The 23,581-nt window shown below is 56.0% G+C and overlaps 1 protein-coding gene across 4 annotated transcripts in view; it reads left to right on the top strand.

Annotated features, from left to right (window-relative positions):
- Positions 1-21,131, top strand: part of Arhgef10l (Rho guanine nucleotide exchange factor 10 like) — a 103,381-nt gene extending 82,250 nt beyond the window's left edge. For 3 of the 4 annotated variants that reach the window (XM_090335716.1, XM_090335718.1, XM_090335717.1), the window contains 4 exons: positions 365-513; positions 12,351-12,525; positions 19,837-19,959; positions 20,429-21,131. In XM_090335716.1, coding sequence (XP_090191842.1) covers positions 365-513; positions 12,351-12,525; positions 19,837-19,959; positions 20,429-20,955 — 974 coding nt within the window. In that variant the 3' untranslated portion in view covers positions 20,956-21,131. The remainder of the gene's footprint in view (positions 1-364; positions 514-12,350; positions 12,526-19,836; positions 19,960-20,428) is intronic. The other variant, XM_090335715.1, reaches the window with a different exon arrangement.
- The last annotated feature ends 2,450 nt before the right edge of the window (positions 21,132-23,581 follow it).

Raw genomic sequence — 23,581 nt, 5'->3', positions numbered from 1 at the left:
CCTCACCAGCTGAGGGTACATGTGACGCACTGGGTAGCAACTGGCCCAGCTGGAGCTGTCTCTGTCCCACAGAGTCTCCTGGAGAGCAGGCCTTTGTCTACTGTACCTAGTACCTAGCACCCAGTGTCTATCACTTAGCACCGAGCACCTAGTTGGACTTGGAGTAGGTGGGAGGCAGGGAGGGAAGAGAAGTGAGGCCTGGCAGGGAGTAGGAGTGGGGAGAGAAGGGTCTGTGGGTCCCCTGGCTGTGGACTGTAAATGGCTGGCTGCAGAAGTCATGGGAAAGCCCCCCCACCAGCTGGAATGAGGACTGGCAGCCTGGAGAGGGAAGGGCTGCTGGTGACGGTGTCTTCCTCTCCCGCAGGAGGAGTCCCGTGGGACCTGGAGAGTCCCCCGACGTGTCTGACCATAGGGCCGGGCCCCATCCGCACGCTGCTCAGCCTGGAGGACGCGGTGTGGGCCAGCTGTGGACAGAGGGTCACCGTCCTGGACTGTGCCACCCTGCAGACTCAGGTACACTCTTGCCCTGTGGCCAGGGGACACCTACCCAGCAACCTCAGGCAGGGGCCACCTGAGGGAGGGGCCACCTGAGGAAGGGGCCCGTGGGCCTGGCTGGAGTGGTTCCCATGTGGGGACTAGACCCGGGGCTTGTGCGTGGGCTCAGCCATCTTGGGGGTGGGGCTCTAAGTGCCACAGTGGGGCACCTGTCCCCCTCCCCCACCGCCCTGTTGTGTGGCACAACCTGGGTCTCTTGCTCTGTTGAGGGCCCAGTCCCAGGGCTCGGGTGGCTTCTAGGCAGGTAGTGGGCTGCTTTTGGGGGGTGGTCTCCAGTGTCATCTCCTAGACAGCTTTAAGCTGATACTGGACAGCCAAGCAAGGGTCAGAATCCTTGCTTGACAGAGGGAGAATCTGACACTAGGGGGTGGGTCTCAGGGCCTGGCATACTGCCAGGGAAACGGCCACCAGGGAGCCTCTGGCCAGGGCGCTCAGAGGTGCGAGAGTTTAAGCGTGTGCTGTGTCAGATAAATGAACTCACATTCTTATGAAGGCCGAGTTCCTCTTGCAGCCTGAGGCTCAGAAGAGCTGACAGTCATAACACACAGACTTGAGAGCCAGCAGTGTGGGCCCAAAGCTGGCGGGCCCAGACCCAGGGCCTGATCCTGACAGTAGGGGAGACCTGCTGTCCCAGCCCAGAGGCTGGGGAGCCGGCTGCCGTCCTTGCCTGCACTGGCCTGGGCTTGGCACTCAGGGGGTTCCATCACCTATTCATCTGGGGTTTTTCCTCAGGAAACCCCAACCTGAGGTTTCCCATGAGTCTTCTGGGCCAGGAATCACCCCAGGTTCGCATTTGTCTCCCTGATGTCTGGCTTGGATGGCAGGAGCAGGTGCTCAGCCATGACCCCCCCAATAAGGCACTTAGGGAGCAGGTGAATGTGTGTCATGGCCCCTGTTCTTTGGGGAGCCTCTAGTCCATGTGCAGAGAGATTAGGACTGTGTGCTTCAGCTGGGTGAGGAGACTGGGCAGGAGAAAGCACCATCCTCAAGTCCAGGCCAGGGACAGCTTCTTGGGGTGGGGGGAGGAAGGGGTCCTGAACTGGGGACTGTCCCTCTGGGCCTGTCTGGCCCTGCCCCATGTACCTTGCCCAGCTTTGCCTTGCCCCTGTCATGCTGTATCTTGCCGAACTTGTGCACATGCGCGCGCGCATACACACACACACACACACACACACACACACACACACACACACACACACACACACACGCACGCATACTTTGACACTTACCTACCAACAGCTTGTTTGACTCCTTGATCCCCAAGGAGGACAGAGCTGGTCCTGTTAATAACATAGCTTGCTGGGCCTGTGTCAACATGGCATCCTTGAGCCTCCTTATCAAGATGGCCACCTTCAAAATGGAGTTCATTTCCTGTGATCGCTGGAGGGGAAGCCGGCTGCGGGATGATGGTTACATCTTAATACACACACACACACACACACACACACACACACACACACACACACACACACACACACACACACACACACACACACACACACACACACACACACACACACACACACACACACACACACACACACACACACACACACACACACACACACACACACACACACACACACACACACACACACACACCCCTATGGAGGACAGGCCGGCAGTGTGGGCCTCAGGCTCCACTGAGCTCCAATGGCGCAGGGCTGGGAAGGGCCTTTCCTGACATCAGTGGCCTGGGGCAGAGAGGAGGCTGGGGCCAGAGCTGGGGCTATTGACGCCCATCCTGTCCCTGCAATGCTGCCGAGTGACCAGCCAGACTCAGTGTTCAGATGGACAGTGGACTGGGGCCAGTCCTATCTCCTAGTCCACATTCTGCTGGCTCTGCTGCTGACCTGGGGATATGCCCCGCATCTCCCCCGCCAGGCCTTTGTCTATCCCTCCCTCACTGGCTCAGCCTGAAATCTCAGGTCACAGCTCTGCTGCCACCTGCCCAAGGAGGACCTCCTGGTCCGTAGCACCTGGCTTAAAACGTCCCCAGGCTTCACAGCCATGCAAGACATTTCCCAGACGGCAGTTTTCCCCACTTCTGCCTCATTCTCCCCTGTAGCCAGGCTGCATGGCCGGTGCAGGTGGTGCTTGTATGGTGCTTGTGTGGCTCCAGCTCCCTGTAGTTCTGTCTCTGTGGGACTGGCCCAGGTTGTTCTTGTCCTTCAGGATAGAAAATTGACAGTCTAGGCTGGGAGAGGCCTGGCCTGCCCAGGCTGGCTGAAGTGTCCCAGAAGGAGGTGGGGTGTGGTGGGAGAAATGGAGGTGTGTGTGTGTATGGGGGGGGCGGGATCGGGAATCGGATCTTGCCTCTGCACTGGCTGCCTCTGCTCTAGGACACGCATGCTCCACACGTGACCCGGATGTGTGAGATCCCGGGATGGCAATGGAGGGGACAGCTATGCCACTCGGGAGCTGGGGTCCCATGACGGGACCATGACAGCCTTGTCCCCGGGGCCATGCCTAGTACAGCTGGAGCCCACCTGGGGGCTGCAGAGCTCAGCCCTGCCATCCCTGCTCCTGGCCCTGCCTGGAACTCTCTGGAGCTCAGGGCAGGAGGGCTTGGAGTAAGGCTGGGCTCCTACAGATGAGGCTGGGCATGGGGGGGGCAAGATTGAGGCAGGCCTTCTGCACTGCCCAGCCCAGGAGCCACCTGTCTGGATCGCCTGACTACTCTGTGAGCTCTGTGACTGCACTGGAGCTCCCGTGGGCCTTGACACTAGGGGACTAATTATGGAGGCTCTGCCTGGCAGGGCAGGGCAGGGGTGGGGAGGGCTAGGCCTAATTTGGCTCTCATTGCCCTGCAGAGGCCACAGTGGCTTGTTCTCCATGGGCAGGGCCCTGCAGATGTGCTGGCCCAGAGCTTGACTTCCACCAGCTTTACGGAGGCAGAGGGGCTCCCAGGGCCTGTGCTCAGTCCCCGCTGGACCTGCAGTCCAGCACTCACATGTGTTGTCACTCAGCACAGCAGCAAAGAAACTTCTCTGCCTTCCTGGTCACTCCCAGTCCCCCTCCCCCCACACTTCCCCGCTGCACACCTCCACGTATGCCCAGCTTACCCACCCTTAATTTTCACGTTTAGCGCCCAATCTTAGTTTGCATGTATTAGCTGCCGTAAATCCATCTGGGCCCTGTGACTCGCCATGAATAATGCATCTCTGGGCTGTATTAGTTTTCTGTCTCCCTTCTTATTTATGACACGGAAACGGGTGGGAATTTGCAAAAGCAAAAGCTGGGTGCGTGCAAGGCTTCTTGGGTAATGGTATGCAAATTGATGAGAGTCTGGAAAGATTTACCAAGTCCTCCAGCGCTGGGTGGAAGCACCCCACATTCAGGCCATAGGACAAGCAGGGGTCGGGTTATGCCATTCCCTGGAGGCAGCTCTGTTCAGTAGTTTGGTGTGTGTGTGTGGGGGGGGGGTCACATTGGAACTCACCCTAGGCAAAAAGGCCATCGAATGCAGGCAGCTTGTGGGTTGTGCAGGGTAGGAAGTTGCACAGGTGGGCACCTGTGCCATCTCATCTTGCTCACAGGATTGCGGGGGGTGGGGTGGGGCATGAAGCCACAGCATCACCCCCTTCTACCTGTGGGGTGCCATGTGCCCCAGTGCATCCTGTGGGCTTGTGGCCTGTGCCATCCAACCTTGGTGGGGCCCAGCTCTTACCTGGGTCACTTGCTTATGGTGTTTTCCTGGGCACAAGGCTGTGCTGGAGACTGAGCAGAGGCAAAGACAGGGCTCCTGACTCCCAGTGAAGGACGGCTTGGTGCAATCGGAGGCCTGGTCAGTAGCTGGCATGGCCCCAGAGTGCCAAAGGAGGTGATCAGGACAAGGGGCTAGTTGATCTCTGGGTGCACATGGGCCAACTGTGGGGCAGACAGACACCTGCCACCAGCCGGGGGAGGAGCCCAGCTGCAGCAGGTGACCAGGCTTGGGGAAGCCCCCTTGGGGAGTGGGAGCTGATGCCTGGCGCACAGGGCCTGTAGCTAGGAGTGGATGGGCCCCATGGATCTGGGGGAGCCTGGAAACCACAGCCCCTCCTCTCTTCTCTCTCCACGCCCCCTGACTGGTGCTGGCTCCTGGCTTGGTCGTCCTGATGGAGGGGGTAGGGAGGGGTGGGCACGGGCCACAGTGACCAGGGAATGGGAAATGAGAGCTTTGCTTATTAAGCTGCAACTGTATGCAGGGCTCCAGTGGGAGCTCATTTTCTTTTTTCTCTCTGCTATGTGGAGGTCAAAGGCACCCTGAGAAACGGCTCCCACCCGTCCCTCCCCCACGCACGTGTGTTCTTCAGTCTCCCCACCAATTCTCTCCTACTCAGGGGTGCTGGGCAGCCCCACAGGGCCCCGGCCCAGCCCTCCCTCCTCAGGCAGGAGTCGATGATGGAGAGGAAACGCTAGGCTGGCTTTGGTAATTGCAGAAAAGGAGCGGAAATTAAATCGACTCTTTAGGGGAGCAGATGGGTGGCCCACACCTCATCCCGGAGAGCCTGGAGCCTGTGGATTTGTTTGGTTCTGAGCCCCGAGTGCAGTGACCCAGCCTCGGCACGGTGGCTGGCTTGCACCTGGCTCTGAGCCGTCCTGGGGGTGACAGGAGAGGGTCAGCTCTATCACCTGTGTCTGCTTAATGAGCAAACCTGGCAGGAGCTGTTAAACTTTTGTGTGAGATAATTCACAGACTAGAGATGTTCACAAGAAACTCTTTGCTATGTTTCTAAAAAAAAAAATGCACCCAAGACACCAGACTTAGCAGTCTTTGCCAGAATGGACGGTTGAAGGAAAGCTGGGATTGGTGGGGGCTATTTGTCTGTCTTCCCCTTCTGGGCTCACATGACGTTGAGGGGTGTGTGTGTGTGTGTGTGTGTGTGTGTGTGTGTGTGTGTGTGTGTGTTGGGAGGATCTTTCAGACTGGAGAAACATGGCTCCCACTTTGCTGGTGAGTGAGGGGTACTGAGCCATGTGCCCTGCCCACTGGTGGTTGGTGGAGGTATGCCCCACTCTATGTCCCTCAAGGAGGTGTCTGTGCACTGAGGTTCTGCATCCTGGGCCTCTTCCAGAACATTCCCTGGGGCCACAGGATGCTGGCCCAGGCTCTGAGGTAAAAGGCGTAAGCTGGCATCCCATTCCAGTGAACAGCTGTTTGGTTTGCCCAGGACTGAGGAGTTCCCGGGGTCCTAGCAGTCCCCTGCTATGACCTGGGCAGGCCTGGGTGGGCTGAGACAAGCCTGTTTCCCGGGCTTATCCGGATTGTGTTTAGCATTTCAGTCTATGTCCTGGGCTGTGAAGTGTTGATAAGAATGTGGTGGATAAAGCCTGGGAAGGGGGTTTGTGCTGATTGCTTTTCTTAGCTGCTTCTTCTGCACAGCACGGCAGCCACTCCAAGTGGGGCTGGGACCCGGTGGGTCTCAGGGACTGGGGGACCTCACACCTCTTCCTTCAGGCTTTCCTGGCCCCGTGTGTTGGATGGGGAGGAAGGTGGCGGCCGTCTCCTAGGTAACCCTGGGGGATCAGGGTGATGGTGAGATGCAGGCCAGCTGGCACTTGTTGGACCAGCTCCAGTATAGGCTTCTCAGCAGTGTTGTGTGTGTGTATATTCACATGTGCGCTCCAGTACTAGGGCTTGAACTCACCACAGAGGTGCTATCCCTTTGCTTTTCTCCCGCCAGGCGGGTGCTCTACCACTTGAGCTGCACTTCCACTGCCAGCTTTTGAATAGTTAAATGGAGATGAGTCTCACAGACCCCTCTGCTCAGGCTGGCTTTGAACTGCCATCCTGAGTAGCTAGGACTGAACCACCAGCGCCCCGCGCAGAGCAGCACTGATGGTGACCAGGAAGCTCACGGTACAGTTGCCAGGAGCCACTCGGTGCTCAGCCTTGACTGAATGCAGCCCTGGACAGAGCTGGTGAGCTGGAGTCTGGAGGAGAGGCCTGGCCCCACTCTGGCCTGGCCTGGCCCCCTGGGCTCCTTCTCCTTTCAGAATGCCCATCGGCAAGTACTGTGTTTGTGCCAGATGCCCACTCTGCACCCAGTAGGTGTGCACTCCCCTCCCCCTGCCCCGCAGCCTCCTGCCCTTTTCTGGGTCGCTCCCCACGCCCTATGGTCCTCCGGGGGCCTTGGCGTCTTCTCACTAACGACACCCTGGGAATTTATGGAATCGGAGCACAGCCCGCGTCACCTGGAGGCATATAAATATTGTAGGATGGACGCCCGGGCTGTGTCAGCACAACTTGAAACGGGCTCACTCACCTGGAGCAGTAGTGCAGGCATCTACAGCTGGATCGTTGCAGGCTGCAGAGATGGGGTGCTGTGGGAGGAGATGTACCCCTCATCACCCTTCCAGGTAGCTTGCATGCAAGGTGTTCTTGGCCTCCCAAAAGGCAGGCTCTCTTAGGAGCTCTGTGTTGAGCCCTGAGTTTGACCAGGGTTCTGCCCTCCAGCATTCTGCTTCATTTATGAATTTTTAAAAACTAACTTTGTCTTTTTTTTTTTTCTGTAACTGATCCCACCATGAGCTACACCAGGCCACCCATATCCCCAGAGAGGATTCTTAGGTATCAACTCCACCCAGGCCCCAGTCCGGGCCTGCCCTGCTTTCAGATCCCTTTAGTTTCCTTTCCTTCTGGAATAATCCCTCCTGTTCAAAAGAAAAAAAGAAAAAGAAATCATGATACTGACTTCTTTCTGGGCTGGGTTTTCACTATGTATCCCACACTGGCCTCAGGCTCTCAGTCCTCCTATCTCAGCCTCCCTGGTGCTGGGATTACAGATATGCTCAACCAGCGGAGTTGATGATGAGCTTTTCTGTTCGTTTGTTTTTTGGGAGGTCCAACACCAGAGTGTTATAGATGGCCCGAAACTTACAAGTGTCCTTGTCTCCTTCCTACATGGCCCCATGTGCCATGTGGGGAAGCCGAGCTCTCCTGTGACCCTTCCACCCTTGCTCGTGTGGTGAGGTGGGGTCTGCCAGGTCTTCCTGTTGCCAAAACCCTGCATCCGCTTCCCGTGCTGGGTTGCCTGTTGGTGATTCTTGGTGTCCCGCGAGTGTTTCTGCCTCTCATCACAGCCCAGGCGTTAGCTCCCACTGCTGGCCCCTGGTGCTGGCCCACTGTGCTCTGCGCCAACCAGTTGTCATCATTGTTAGTCCTGTCCCTGCTCTACCTCCTCCCGTCTCTTCCGATCGCTATTAACTGAGATTCTTTATGAAGCTCTGTGCTGTAGTCCCGCATGGTAGTGGTTATTTTGATACTTGTGCCATCTTGAATTTGCCCATTGGGGGAGGCGAGGGGTCACTTCCCCTCATTCCTTTCCATCCCACCAGGGGCTCTGAGCACTGTGCCCTGCTGCCTGCTCTCTGCAGCCCTTCAGTGCGTGCGTGCGTGCGTGCGTGCTGGTACCAGGGTTTGGTACTGCCCCTTGGCTTGTTCACTCCAGACTAGCTTTCTACCACTTGAGCCACAGCTCACTTGCAGCTTTTTCATTGGAGGTAAGAGTTTCAAAGACTTTCCTTCCCAGATGGCTTCAAACCGTGACCCTCAGATCCCAGCCTCCTGAGTAGCTAAGATTACAGGTTGAGCCACTGCTGTTCGGTTTGTACTTTCTTGTTGAGCTGTGTCTGGTCCCTTTACCCAGGATGTCCTGGAAGTGGTCGTCTTCCTGCCTCTGTCTTCTGAGGAGCTGGAATTACAGGCGTGTGCCACCATGCCCTGATGATCAGCTAGTCTGGTGTAGAATACTTGTGGGCAGTTTCTGGGTGTGCAACCCCCAGGCAGTAGCTATAACTGGATTCTAGGGGCCTGAGGACAGGAAGCACTGGCCTTCTGGAGTCCCAGGGTGGGGTGGGGTAGGATAGGAGGCATGGCTTTCTTCAAGGGTGAGGGGGTGAAAGGGCTTCCCAAAGATTAGGCAACCCCATCCCTGGCCCTCCAAGCCTGACCAGGGATGAGAAGGGGAGCCTCAACCTGGCAATGGCGGTCAGCGGGGTAGGGGGGGCAGCCTTTCCATAGCGTGTGGGTGGAAGTTGAGCAGAGGTGGGTCAGTGGATTCTTAAGTTTCCTCCATGACAGCATACACCTCATGGGGAAAAGAAAATGAGTTTGGCAGTGACTGAGGGCGGGGCCTGTCTGCTGCCTGACCTCAGGGGATTCGAGGACTGTCTCCTCTGAGCAATGCTGATGCCATGTCCCCTTGGTGGCACCTCCTCCCTGCCCTGTGGTGCAGCTGGGAATCCAAGATCTGACTCCCGAGCTCCTGGCTCAGGGTGGGGGGTGAGCGGGGATCATCTGAAGGCCCAGGATGAGATGGCAGAGCCAGGCTGGAGACCCTCAGTTTCTCCTTGTCACCCCTGCCTCTCACATGCCTCACCCCTGTGGGCTGGCAGGTTCCCACAGGCCTTCTGCAGCACTCTGAGACTGAGCAGATATGTTAGGTGCTAGAGAGAGAAGCCTGGATTTCCACTGCCGCCTTCTTTTTTAATTAGATCCCGGCAGCAGCAGGGTGGGCTCGCTGGCTGCAAATGCAGGTTGCCACAAGCGGTGGTCCTGGGCTTTACAATTCCAGGGCATTTGGTTTTTTCTGAGGCAAGAAGTACGTCTGCCCTTTCTGTGGGAGGCTGGCTGCGCTCAGACACATCTGTTGGTGTGCACCGTGTACGCCTGTGTCTCACCTGCCAGGATGTTGTGCTTACTATTTTCATGCACACTGGGTCCTCCCCAGACTGCCTCTCATCTGAGCCCCTGTGCTTAGAGTGGGGCAGACAAAGGGAGGCTGAGGAAAGAGGAAGTATCTCATCTATATCCCGGGAGCCCAGGGAAAGGATGAACAGAGGAGTGATAGCTCAGCCTCACCCGTCCAGAGGGGAGCCTCGGTTTTCAGGTCCTTGCCCTGCCCTAAGCCCTGGCAACACAGATCTCGGCGGTCAGGGACTGGTTCACAGCAAGCAGTGTGATTGGACCTTTACATCAGGGCCTCCCTGGGCCTGGATTCTGACCCTGACAGAATCCCATGGGAACTGCCCTCCTCCCTCCACCCCCGGAGTGGGGGACCTGCCACTCCCAGGCTCCAAAGTGGACTGGGGCAGCGGCTGCAGTGGGAGCTGCCATCTGGGACTCTGCTCCCTAAGCCCACATGAGGTGTCCTAAGCTGGACCAGAATCCTGCCACACGGTTGTCGGTCCGTCCCCCCTTAACAGTAAGCCTGGTCGTGTCACTGTTCAACCCTGCCGCCTGGAAACGGAATGGAGATTCTTTTTCTCTGCGGATGCAGAGGCAGCTGGGTGTGATCTGGTCCCCGCCTGCCTTTCCCACCAGTGCTGTTACAGCCCCGATCCTCACACTACGCCTCTCTCTGGCTTTCATTCCTGCCTCAGGGCCTTGGCATTTGGCTTTTCCCATCATCCCGTGGGCTGTAGTTCTGCCTTGTCTTTAAAATCCTTCCTCCCCTGAGAGGCTCTCTGGGACTATCCTGTGCAGCGATGTGGTTATCTTGCTTGCTTACTCCTGGTCCCTGGGCTCCTTTTTGTATTTCAGAGTCTTCAGGCATAACTTCAGGTAGAGCTGGGCTGCGTGGAGGGGCCTAGATCACCACTGTCAGCCATTCCTGGGTATGCCTGAGCCATCTGTGCTCCGGCAACTGGAGAGCGCTGTAGATGATGTTCGTGTCCACTTCTTCCTTCTCTGATGGTCTCCACTGTGGGTCTGGGCCTGGCCTGGCCTCCCCTGGGGAGACACTGAAGCCCGAGGCTCTGTCCCTGTCTTCCGTGTCCAGTGTGGGAGTGTCAGATGTGACAAAGCTGCTCCTCTAGGATAAGCAATGTTCAGGAGCCAAGGTGAATTATGAGCCAAGGCTCAGGATTTCAGAGGTTTCAGTCTGAGGTTGCTTGCTCTGTTGTTTGGGGCCTGCTGCGGCACTGCACAGCATGGCGGGAGCACATGGCAGCAGCATGTGGCAGCTGAGGTAGTCACCTCATGGGGGCTAGGAAGCCAGAGAGTGAGAGGAAGGGGTGGGATCTCCTTGTCCCATTCATAGCCCGCCCCCAGTGACTTCACTTCCGCCTGCCGCCCAAAGTGCCCAGTTCCCACTGGCTGGGAAGTAGGCCTTTTGCAGGGGGACTCCAACCCTAGCAAGGAGGCAGCTGGGCGGAGCCACAGAGTGATCCAGCCGCCCCACACTGGCCAGGGGAAGGTGCCAGTTGGTAGGACATGGCTGTTCTCTGGGTGGTTGATTGTCTTCTCAAAGGGTGTCTGCAGTGCTGAAGGACACCGGTGGAGCCTGCTGTGACCAGACGTGGCCAGGGTAGAGGTGTCGTGCACCGAGTGTCCTGAAAGGACTGGGAAGAGGGGCAGAAACCTAGGCCTCCAGTACCAAGTTCAGAAACCTGGCTGTCCGCTGTGGGCAGACACAGGAAGCCCAGCCAATCGTATCTTCTAAAAAAAAAAAAAATCTGCCTGAAAGGGAGAAATCAAATAGCCTGGAGTGGATTCTCCTGTCCTTCCTGGGCTAGAAAAGACTCTTCTCCCATGCAGCCTTTAACCTGCCAGGCTTCCATCCCAGCTGTTCCCCACCCCCCCTCCTCCTCTGTCTCAGTTCAACACATTATCAGTTGGCCACCTACTGTGAAAGCTGAGGATTTGGCCTGGTGTGCCCACTCCCCCTTCTCCAGCAGCTCTGAGGGGTGTCATTGTCACTTTAAATAATGTCCACAGATGGCTTCTCTTCCTGCTGTGAGCCCAGCCAGGCCTCACCTCCCTCCACCAGGAGAACTCAGCACCTCCTCCACCTTGTCTGTCCTCAGCATTTACAGCAGGATAAGCAGATGCCCCCAGCTTAGCCGCTCCTGGCCTCTCAGGGTTCCTTTCAGCCCTCACTGTTCAGGCAGAGCCTGGGTTTCTGTGTGCTCTTATTTATTTACTTATTTGTTTATTTATCTCTGTTAGTTCTGGAGCTTGAACTCTGGGCCTGGGTGGTGTCCTTGAACTTCTTTTGCTCAAGGCTTTACCACTTGAGAGCCACCATATCACTTCTGACTCTTTTGAGTAGATTATTGGAGTCTCATGGGGACTCTTTTCCTCTCGGCTGGCTTTGAATCAGGATCCTTAGATCTCAGCCTCCTGAACAGCTAGGATTATAGATGTGAGCCACCTGTGCCTGGGTATTTTTATCTATCTATCTATCTATCTATCTATCTATCTATCTTTATGGGTCGTAGGGCTTGAACTCTGGGCCTGGGCATTGTCCTTGAGCTCTTCAGCTCAAGGCTACTGCCTACTCCTTGAGCCACAGCCCCACTTCCTGTTTTCTAGAGGTTAATTGGAGATAAGAGTCTCATGGTCTTTAGGGTCTTCAGTGCCTGGGCTGGCTTTGACCCATGATCCTCCGATCTCAGCCTCCTGAGTAGCTAGGATGACAGGTGTGAGCACTAGGGAAGGTGCCCCACCACTGAAGCCAGAGCCCCACCTGTGTTTGCTTGACTTACTTTCAGAGAGTCTTCTCAGCGAGCCTTGTTTGTTGAGTCTCCGATGGTGACTGCTACGTGGCTGGGACTGAAGTCACGAACGACCATGCCTGACTGACTTGTTGAGATGCAGTCTCGCTAGCGTTTTTTGTCCTGGCTGGCCTTGAGCCATGATCCCCGTAGCCAAGATGACTTGGTGTGGGCCGCGCACAGTGCCTGCCTTACCTGGTGCTCATAACACAGCGCGCGAGCAGCCCACGTGCGAGGAGGAGGGGTGGGAGCTGGTGGGAGGGCTTGGCCGGCAGCCCCAGCCCGGCCCTGACACCGGATTCCCCATGCAGCAGAGCTTTGAGGCGCACCAGGACGAGGCGGTGAGCGTGACCCACATGGTGAAGGCGGGCAGTGGCGTCTGGATGGCCTTCTCCTCCGGCTCCTCCATCCGCCTGTTCCACACAGAGACCCTGGAGCACCTGCAGGAGATCAACATTGCCACCAGGACCACCTTCCTCCTGCCAGGTGCGTCGCCAGGAGCTGGGGGAGGAGTGTGGGCCCCCCACACCCCCACTGCCCTGGCGGTGTGCCCTGGGTAGCCTGGCTCCCAGCAGCCTGGGCTCAGCCTGGCCAAACAGGGCCCCAAGCCAAGGCAGGAAGTGGCAGGGGTGGATTTGCACCCAAGCCCAGCCTTACTCTGAGCCCCATTCCCGCCGCCCATGCCTGGAGGACTCCTCTGAGGCGAGGGCTGTTATAGAAAAGATAAGGGGGTGATGGGGCGTCTCTGATGTGCCCCAGATCAGGGAGCCAAAGGGAAGGCCACTCTTGCTTTCTTGGAGGGTGCTCTAAGGAAGAGACCCAGGAGACTGGGGATGATCTGGTGGCACCATGGGGGCATGGGGTGGGGGTTAAACAGGGGAGGGATTAAACAGTGCCCCTGCCCCTGTCCTTGTCCTCTGGGGCATCTGAGCAGCTGACTTTGACCTTCAGATCTCCTGTCCAGCTGCAGGGTGGGGCTGGGCCTGGGCCTGAGACAGACACCTGTTTCAGCTCATTCTTTGGGTCACCTCTCCCCCAAGGGTTTTCCCCTCCTCTGTACAGCTTTGTCCAGACGGACAGATCCTGGCTGCTCCAGAATGCTCAGGGCTGGCCTCACTGGCCAGGAGAGTGCTAGAGCCCTGCGGTTAGGGAAACAGAGCCTCTGGGTGACCGGGTCCCTGGGACCTGCCAGGTGCCCATAGCAAGGCTGCCGGGGGACTCTCGTGGATCACAAGACCTGGCCAACCCTATTGGCTTTCATCCTCAAGTCTGAGGTGGTCACCTCAGCTCAGACCCACTGGGGCGAGGTCCTGAGCAGGAGTGGCAATAGTTAGGGCCGTGCCTAGCGCCACCTCTTTAGCCAGGCACTGGTGGCTCACGCCCGTCACCCTAGCTACTCAGGAGGCTGCGATCTGAGGATTGTAGTGCAGAGCCAGCCAGGGCAGGAAAGTCTATGAGAATCTTATCTCTGATTAAATCACCAATAAGGCAGAAGTAGAGCTGTGGCTTAAAGTGGCAGAGTGCTAGCCTAGTGCTGGGGCCCTGAGTTCAAGCCCCATGACCTCACCATCCCCAACTAAATGAGTTTCCACTGTGCTGTGAACTCTGTGCTGAGAGGCTTCTGGTTCTTCTCCTGAGCTTCAGCTTGTCCTCGTGTTACAGAGGAGGACAGATCTTCTTGATGGTCATGTGTTGGTATGTGGTCCTCCCTGGCTCCACAGGACTCCTGCTGTGTGTGGGGAGGGGGTTGGGAGCATCCTGGCTGGCGCACAGGGGCTCTGGGGCAAGTTGTCATATCCCGAGAAGCCCCCTCGTCCCTCTGCGCTGTGGTTCCTGGCTGGGGCTGTTCTGAGGGTCAAGTCTCCAGGGCCTGGGAGGCCTCTGGTCCTCCCTGAGCTAGGCAGGAGCTCAGGGAGGGCTCTTCCCTGCCATTTCCTGGGATGCTGAGGCCTGGGGGGGGGGTCTCCCTCCTAATCTCCCTCCCTCCCTCTCTCCCTCCCTCCTTCCCTTCCTTAGTTCCACTGTATTTCTCAGAGGTAAGGACCAGTTTCAATCTTTATACCACTTCCATCCATTTCAATCACAGTAAGAATTCCCCGATAACCACAGAAAGACACCCATATTCCTACTGATAGCTAAATTATTTCAAGTTAATGGAACAATGGAAAAATGGATCATCTTATGAGCCTTTTAGAGTCTGCGGAATCTTACGAATGGAGGTGGGGAGGGCAGGGGAGAGTGAGTCCTGCTTCAGTGTGAGGCATCTCTGTGGGTGGACAGCAACCATGATGAATCCACTGTGAGACTGACCTCATGGGGTCCCCAGGGGAAGGGCGGCTGACTTGGTGGCTCTCTGTAGCCACCCGCTAAGGAAGGACGTTAAGCATTTCTGTGATGATCCAAGTGTTGGAGCGAGGCTTTGAGCTCTCCCTCCAGCCTCCCTAGCAGTCCAAGCCTCAGATTCCCCATCAGAGCCATGAAGGGCAGAGACAGGAGTCAGTGCTTGGCTGGGTCGTGTAGGCCAAGACACAAACTTGGAGTCAAATTCCCATTCATGCTTGGATGGAGATTCAAATCCAGCCTGGACAGGAAAGTCCAGGAGACTCTTATCTCTTCTTTTCCCCTCCTCACCAAGTTGCAAGTGTAAATATGACTAAAGTAGTAGAGTACCAACCTGGAGAGAAACAACTCAGGAACCGTACTCAGTCTCACATGTGTTGCCTGTGCGCGCACACACACACACACGTGTAGAGAGCCTGTGTGAGTCCCCTGAGAATGCATGGACAGTGTCTCCATGGACTGACTCATTTCAGTCCCTGGCCCCCACACTAGCTTTCAGGATACTGCTGTCCAGACCTGTCCCAGAGCTGTAGGCCTGTGCCCTCTCCGCAGCCCAGAGGCCTCAGCACGGACCCCATGGCCTCCTGCAAGTGAGCACTGACTCCTGGAGGGGTCCTAGGGTATGTGGATACAGGCTGAGCTTCCCGGAACCATTCACCCCCACCCCCGACCTAACCCCCGACCTATCCCAACCAGCATCTGTAGGAGGCCTGTGCCTGGTGTCCCAACACTCGGGCCTTGCCAGGAACCCTCAGAGTTGAGAGGGGCTCCCTGAATCCCGGGCAGTCAGAGCCAGCCCGGCCTGAGCAGGTAGAAGCAGAGGGCAGAGAGGGCAGTTTTTAACCTCAGACTTGTGCCCCATGGAAGTACCACAAAACAGTATTCTTAAATGCTTTATTAGACATATTTTAAACAGGCTTTTAAGTATTTTCCTTCCCCCACACCACCAAATGAAATAATTGCATAATTAGTAATAGATTTGTTCTTTCTCTAAGTGTAGATTTTTTTTTTTAGGCGTGTTAAAAATTTATCACGCTGCTTTCCCCTGACCCTTCCTTCTGTTCAAGTACCCGGCTGATATGAATGCATTTTTTTTTAAACTTAAACTCCCTCCTCCTTTTAACTAGACAGGTCATTAATAAAATGTTCTCTGAGAGCCTGAGCTTTTTAAAGTTGTATATCTCCAGCTAGATGGCCGGGGTGAGCTGCACACCGCTGTATTAAGTCTCTACGATGAAATATTTATTCACCATTACAATTTTTTTTCTTTTGGACTGTGTGTGAGGTGTCTTGCTCTTCTCCTCAAGGCAAATGTGTGGAGAAGGAGGTCAGGACATGAACTTATCCCTCACTTCTACCATTTCTTTGGATCTCTAGCTTTTATTTTTCCTCCTCCTCCTCCTCCCTCCTCCTCTTCCTCTTCCTCCCTCCTCCTCCTCCACTTCCTCCTCCTCCTCCTCTTCCTTCTCCTCCTCCTTCTCCCCTCCCTCCTCCTCCTCCTCCTTCCTCCTCCTCCACTTCCTCCTCTTCCTCCTCTTCCTTCTCCTCTTCCTCCTCCTCCTCCTTCTTCCTCCTCCACTTCCTCCTCTTCCTCCTCTTCCTTCTCCTCCTCCTTCTCCCCCTCCCTCCTCCTCCTCCTCCTTCCTCCTCCTCCTCCTCTTCCTTCTCCTCCTCTTTCTCCCCTCCCTCCTCCTCCTCCTCCTTCCTCCTCCTCCACTTCCTCCTCTTCCTCCTCTTCCTTCTCCTCTTCCTCCTCCTCCTCCTTCTTCCTCCTCCACTTCCTCCTCTTCCTCCTCTTCCTTCTCCTCTTCCTCCTCCTCCACTTCCTCCTCTTCTTCTTTTTCCTTCTCCTCCTCCTTCTCCCCCTCCCTCCTCCTCCTCCTCCTCTCCCCTCCTCCTCCTCCTTTCTTCCTTCTTTCTTCTTCCTTTTGCCAGTACTGGGGCTTGAGCTGTGGGCCTAGGTGCTGTCCCTGAGCTCCTTTTTGCTCAAGGCCGGCACTCTACCACCTGAGCCACGACTCCCCTTCTGGCCTTTTCTGTGATTATTTGGAGATAGGAGTCTCCCAGACTTTCCTATCCAGGCTGACTTTGAGAGCCTCAGATGTGACTACTGCTGTCTAGCTTTCTGTTCTTTCCTTCCTTCTTCCTTTTTTTCCCAGTTGGAGTTTCTGTACTCAGGGGTATGGAGGGACCATCTCCTGATGCTCTCAGTGGCTCAGGCTGTGGAAAGGGGGTGAGGGATTTGACGAGACAACTTGGCTACAGCCCTCCCTCCCTCCCTCCCTCCCTCCCTCTCTCTCTCTCCCCCCTCTCTCCCTCCCTCCCTCTCTCTCTCCCTCTCTCTCTCCCCCCCTCCCCCTCCCTCCCCCTCCCTCCCTCCCTCCTTCTCTCTCTCTCTCTCTCTCTCTCTCTCTGCCTTACTATTTTTATAGGTCTATGTCTTCAGTGGAGCTGATTTTAAGATTAGTGTAGGTCCTTTTCATAATCACAAACATTATTCTAATCACCATTTATTGCTTGCATTCTGTGGGCTCAGAGCTGTGCTCAGCTCTGTGTGTGTATGTACGCATTCGTATGTATGCGCAGATATGTGCTTTTAACATTTCTAAGCATCATAAAGGCAAGCAAGGGAGCTTTGTAACCATCAATCAAGGAGGGAAAGCAACTTGTCCAAACTCATATAGCTAGTAATAGACCTTTGTTTCTTCAACTTCATCTACATTTAGCACCTGTCCACCCACTGTCTGTTCACCCATTTTCCATCATCCATCCAGCCTTCCATCCATTCACTCACCTATCTTCTATCCATTCCTCCACCTACCCATCCATACATTATCCACCCACCAATTCATCCATCTGTCCGTCCATCCATCCGTCCATCCATCCTTCATCCATCTTCCGTTCTTGATCCATCCCAACCACCCACGCACGCACGCATCCATCCAGCCCTCTCTCCATTTATCTATTCCCTCCGCTCACTTACACATGGGCCGCTTTTGGAGGTCAGCAGCAATGCAAGGATACTCAGCCAGCGGTGGGGGCTTGGCTGTGAGGACACAGCTGAGCTGCTGCTTACACGAGGGGAGGCAGACAGTGAATACACAGGGGAAAGCAGGGCAGTGGCAGATTTGGTGGATACAAAGAACAGAAGGCAGCTGAGAGGACCAGGTCTTGCTGTGCAGTCTGTGGCGCTGGCCAGTTCTGCAAGGCCTAGGCCCTTTGCTGGGTTGGAGGCCACCCACGTGCTTCCCAGCCATCTCCTCCTTAGTGGGTACCAGGATGGGAAATAGCCCCGTGCCCACTCTGTGCCCCTGCCCCTGCCCCTGGGAAGCAGCCCCTCTGTCAAGTCCTGAGTCCTTCCCAGGCTGCTTCGCGTCTGCCTGTACGGGACCCCGTGACTGTGTCTTTTTTTTGCATCCACATCATCTCCCCTTCTGCCTGCCAATGGCTGCACTTGGCCGTTGATGTGTATCACAGCCATTTGCCAGCTCCAGTCTTCATCTGCCTTGCCTTCTCTTCTCCGGCTCAAGCAGGGGACTGCCATGCACCGGCTGCTTGAGATGGAAAACCTCAGTGTCGCCCTTGACCCCCATCCTGTCTCCGCTTGCTCTCATGTGTCAGCAGCTCTGTCAGTCTGCTACAAAACACATCTTGACTGAGCTGGCTTTTCACAGCCCCCTGTCACCATTGTCCTCACTGCCGCCATCCCTGCCTTGGCGGCTGTGTGAGTCCTTGCAGGTCTCCTTGTTCCATCAGCTCCACTCACAACCATGGCAGCTAGGGTCTCCTGCTGCCCTTGGCTGCATTACTTCCCAGCTTGGGACTCTTTCTGCCTCTTGAAGTCAGAACCAAGTCACAGTCCTTATCTGGTCTGTCCATCCTTTTGTCATCTTGAGGCCACCTCCACCTCGTCCATTCCTAAGCTGCATCCATTCACACTGCTCCACTGACTGGCTAAGCTGATTCTGTCACAGGACCTTTGCACGTGCTGTCTCCTGGCCCTGGGCTGGGCTGTTGGCGCTGCCACCTTCCTCCTCATTATCAGGTCTCAGCCTCACCCTGGCCTCCTCCTTCTCCTAGGAATGCAGAGAGGCGTGAGAGCCCGAGAACCCTCCCATCTGCTCTGCCTGACACATCTTACTCCTCTGCCTAGCATTTATGTTAATTGCTTGTTTTCATTTCCCATTTACCCCACTAGGACAGGGCCATCTGCTAGGATAGCCATGTTTAAAATCAAATAAAATTCAGTCCTACAGAATTCTGTACCCACACGTGGCTCACAGCTATTGAGTCAGACAGCCCAGGAGGGAATATTTTCATTATGGTGGAAGGTTCTAGAGTACTGGCTCTTCCAGGGCAGAGACTCGTGCTCCCGGCTGTGCCATTAACACCCAGTATAGCGCCTAGCCTTCAGCAGGCATCTAGGCATTCCTGGGTGCGGGGTGAAGGGGTGGCACTCGGTGGGGTGATGCTGGCCACGGTGGTGGACTCGCACCATTTGTCCCCCAGTATGCAGGGAATGGAAGCCATATCTGCTCGGGAGCCAGGCAACAGGCGCAGGGAGCTGTGCACCCCTGCACAGTATTCTCATCTAGAAAATGGGGGGGGGGATAACTGTGTCCTGAGCGCATCTCAGCGGCTGCACGTGAGAGCAGGTGTGAAAGTGCTTTAGAAACTCCAACCTGGTGTTTATTCAAGGGCAGTCTGAAGGCCTACAGGATAGAGGTTACCTGGAACTTTCTAGAATACAGCCTGTGCTCTGGGAGTGGCCAGTCTCTGTTTCTTCAAGCTTTTCCGGTGGAATAGATAATGACATACAGATGGCACTGTCTGGGGGACACTTGTGCTGGGGGCTAATTGTCTCACTGGATTCACTAAAATTACATGACCGTGTTACTGTATATTGATCCCTCTCCCTTCTCAAGCCAGGAAACTGAGGCACAGAGGGGCCTGGCCATGTAGTTGGAAGTTGGCAGCACCCAGTACTGAGCTGCAGAACTCTGCCAGACCCAGGGCTGGGCTACCATGTCGCACATACACCTCCCCTGTAGCCGTGAGGATGACTGGAGGGCATGAGGGGGAGCAGCATGTATAATTTTACCTCTGCACCGAAGGTCTGCAGTCCACGGTGTGCCCCTGCCTGTGCATGGGCACGGGCCAATGCACGGTCAAGCATACAGTGTCAACCCCCCCCACCACACACCTCTTATCCAGGCCCTTTCTGTGTGTTCTGCAAGTGCCAACGTGTGGGTGTGGCAAACCTCTCCCAGATCTCAGGGAGTGGCCTACAGTTGTAGGAAACTGGGACCAGAAGCCAGACTCTAGTGGGTGCCCAGACCCTAACCGCAACACCATCCAGCCTCTTGCTCCTGTTAAGGCTGGCGCTGGGCGTGCCACGCTCTTGCTGGGGAGCCCCGGAGCCACTGCTCACCCCACTTCCCCTGCCTTTCCCCGCAGGCCAGAAACACCTGTGCATCACGAGCCTCCTCATCTGCCAGGGTCTGCTCTGGGTGGGCACCGACCAGGGGGTCATTGTACTGCTGCCCGTGCCCCGGCTAGAAGGCATCCCCAAAATCACAGGTGAGGGTCTGGGGCTCCAGGGGAGGACCGGAAGGGCCTCAGCTGTCAGGAAGGTGGGGAGGGAGGTATCCTGTGCCCAGATGTCTGCAGTTCCGCTTACCCCAAGGTCATTCATTCCCAGAGGACGGCGGTCCCTCTGGGGCACGCATGGGGCAGAGACCCTGTCCTTCAACCATGTCTGGGGGCAGTGGTGGTCCAGGAGGCGGGTTCGGGTGAGGGTGCCCTGGGGTCAAGAGATGGTAAACAGCTTTTCAGGGGTGAGCACAAGAGGCGCCACGGGTGGACAGGAAAAGCTTTCCAGGCAGAGCCAAGGGGAGGAACTTCTCAGCCAGGGACTTTTACACTGATGTTGCCCATGTTGACTGAAGCTGTGACCCTCTGCCCCCGCTCCCCTACTGCACCTAACCCACCCGGAAAGTTCCCCTGGAGAGACGGGGCACCTTCCCTCATGCTCTCACCCTCCCCACAGGGAAGGGCATGGTCTCCCTCAATGGTCACTGCGGCCCCGTGGCCTTCCTGGCGGTGGCCACCAGCATCCTGGCCCCCGACGTCCTGCGGAGCGACCAGGAGGAGGCGGAGGAGGACAAGCCCGACGGGCAGGCTCAAGAGCCGGTGCCCGGCCCGGACAGCCACGTGGGGCGGGAGCTGACCCGCAAGAAGGGCATCCTGCTGCAGTACCGGCTGCGCTCCACCGCGCACCTGCCGGGCCCGCTGCTCTCCGTGCGGGAGCCGGCGCCCGCCGACGGCTCGGGGCCCGCCGCCGCGCTGGAGCACAGCGAGGAGGACGGCTCCATCTACGAGATGGCCGACGACCCCGACGTGTGGGTGCGCAGCCGGCCCTGCGCCCGGGACGCCCACCGCAAGGAGATCTGCTCCGTGGCCATCATCTCAGGCGGACAGGGCTACCGCAACTTCGGCGGGGGCAGCGGGCGGCCCGCCCCGTGCGGGGAGACGGACAGCACGCTGCTCATCTGGCAGGTGCCCTTGACGCTATAGCCACGCCCACCGGGAAGGCCACGCCCGCCGGGAGGCCACGCCCAACGACAGGCCACGCCCACCGCAGACACTCCCTCCGCGAGCGGCCACGCCCACCGGGAGGGGACGCCCAACGGCAGGCCACGCCCATCGCAGACACTCCCTCCGCGAGCGGCCACGCCCACCGGGAGGACACGCCCACCACCGCCACGCCCTCCCGCGGGCGGCCACGCCCATCAAAGGGGACATGCCCACCGGGATGGGCGGGGCCAGCTGCCCTGCCCAGTCTCCGTTATCAGGCCTGTGCCTTCTCTTTCTATCCCGCAACACTGGGTGACTTTGCCCTGGCTTGGGTCCCCCGTGCCACTGGCCTGGATATTCTAGTAACTGCCTCGGCAAATCAGAGAGAAAAAAAGAAAACATTTTTTTAACTCGAGTGTTTGGGGGAGGTATTTTAAAAGTGTGGGGAGAGTGAAGACACGGGGAGAAAATGGCCTTTTTTAAGAAAGCAAAAAAAAAAAAAAATCCAAACACAAAACCTCACAACTGCCTTCCCAGCTCAGTACTACTTATTGGAGCTGACCAGGGCTTCCAGTAGCCACGTGCCCCTCCTGTAAGGGTGTGTGTGAGCCAGTGTGTGTGTGCGGGCTGGTGTGTGAATATATATATATATATATATATATAAATACGTATATATGGTGTATATTATATGTATAAATACAGTCTGTACATATTGGAGCACTGGGAGAAGCTGGAATAAAGGGCAAGCGGTACACCTGGATTGAAGGGTTTTTTATTATTTTTGTTTTTTAATTGAGTGAAAGGATAGAGAAGTAGTCTGTGCTAGAGGATGTGGGGACCAAAGCTCACATGTGGCTAGCTAATTTCCAAATTAATTAAAACCAAATCATAGGCAAAATTCAGTCCCTTAGCCACATTTCAGGTAGGGCTTGAAGCTCCCCAAGGGGTGGGGATGGCAAGTTGGATAAGTCAGATAGGATTTTTTTTTTTTTTATCAATGAAGGAAGTTTTTATTCAGAGAGATTTTGGGGGAGTTTCTTTGCTGAGTGTCAGAAAAGCTGGCCAGCCCAGCTCTGGGGAAGTGGGAGGCTTGGAGATGGGTAGCTCCAGTGCCTGACACTGGAAGCCAGAGAGAGAAGGGAAACCAAAGGACTCCTTAGTGGCTGACTGCTCCATGTAGGCCCGGGTCTTGGAGCAAGGGTGGTTTCCACGGCAACAGGACAGAGGAGTGGGGAAGAGACGAGGCTGCCCTTTCCCAGGTGCATTCCAGGTGAGCCTGGGGAAGCAGGAGCTGAGCCCAGGCTGGGACTCACGAGCCAGCTGCTCTTGTCCTGAGGATTGGCTTTGGCAGCTGCTTCTCCTTCTGCAGAAGCTTTGCTGGCACCTAGTCCTTCCTCTAGGCTGGACACGGGGATGACTGATCGGCCTGTGAACCCCCAGTGTGAGCAGTGCCAAGCAGAAGAGACTTGGTGGCAAGCAATGAGAGAGAGAGAGAGAGAGAGAGAGGGAGGGAGGGAGGGAGAAAGAGAGAGAGAGAGTGTGTTGATGGTACTGGGGCTTGAAATCAGAACCTCACATTCTCACTTATCTCACTCGACGGTGGTGATCTACCATTTGAGCCACAGCTCCGCTTCCAACTTTTTTGATAGTAATTGGAGATGAGACTCGTGGATTTTTCTGCTGGAGCTGGTTTCGAATCTCAAAATATCACATTTGTGTCTATAAAAGGTTGCTGGTACTGGGCGCCAGTGGCCCACACCTGTCATCCTAGCTACTCAGGAGGCTGAGATCTGAGGATCAAGGTTCAAAGCCAGCCGTGGCAGGAAAGTCCATGAGACTCTTATCTCCAATGAACCCCAGAAAACCAGAACTGGTGCCGTGGCTCAATGGTAGAATGCTAGCCTTGAGCTGAAGAGCTTAGGGACAATGCCCAGGCCCAGAGTTCAAGCCCCATGACTGAAAACAACCCCACAGTCGTTGGTTTTAGTTTATACTTGTCCTGGTCAGCTTGGGCTGGTGACTGAGGGAATACAAACGATCGGGTCACATGACACCTTCCTGTAGTGTGTGCATGCCCACATATACCCCTCGCATGTATCTACAGTGCACCCAAGTGTGTGACCCACATAAAGAACACACGTATAACCCAGACACATGGGTGCACACAAAAGCACACGCATGCACTAACGGGTATTGCTTCAGTGAAGAAGGGGGCTGGGGAGATGTCAGCATTTATAGGGGATGAAAGTCAACCCAGGATTTGGGTTTCAAACAAATGCTCCCCCTTCACAGATGAACACTTTTGCTCTGCCTGACATGGTGCCATGGCTGCTAGGCTGTAAGATTAGCCCTGTCTTCATGGTGCGGTGTCCAATGGGAGGACAGTGGTACTGAGGAGAGCAAACCAAGAAAGGCTTCCTGGAGGCGGTGACGTATGGCCTTACAGATAAAGGCTTTGCAGTCACTCAGAGATGGGTTTGCAGATCGGCTTTGTGGTTGAGATGACTCTGTAGACTTTGACAAGTGACAGCCTTCTGAGCTCCCTAGTTCCTTGGCTGAACAAGGGACAGCAAGGCCTGCTCCACAAGCAGCTGAGTGCTGTGAGTGCAGTGTAGGTGCCAGATGT

This window comes from Megascapheus bottae, chromosome 6, assembly GCF_031878675.1.
Source record: "Megascapheus bottae isolate mThoBot1 chromosome 6, mThoBot2.hap1, whole genome shotgun sequence".
NCBI classification, from domain to species: Eukaryota; Metazoa; Chordata; class Mammalia; order Rodentia; family Geomyidae; genus Megascapheus; species Megascapheus bottae.
Note: the sequence above shows the minus strand (reverse complement) of the source record. Positions and strands in the feature narration are given on the sequence as shown.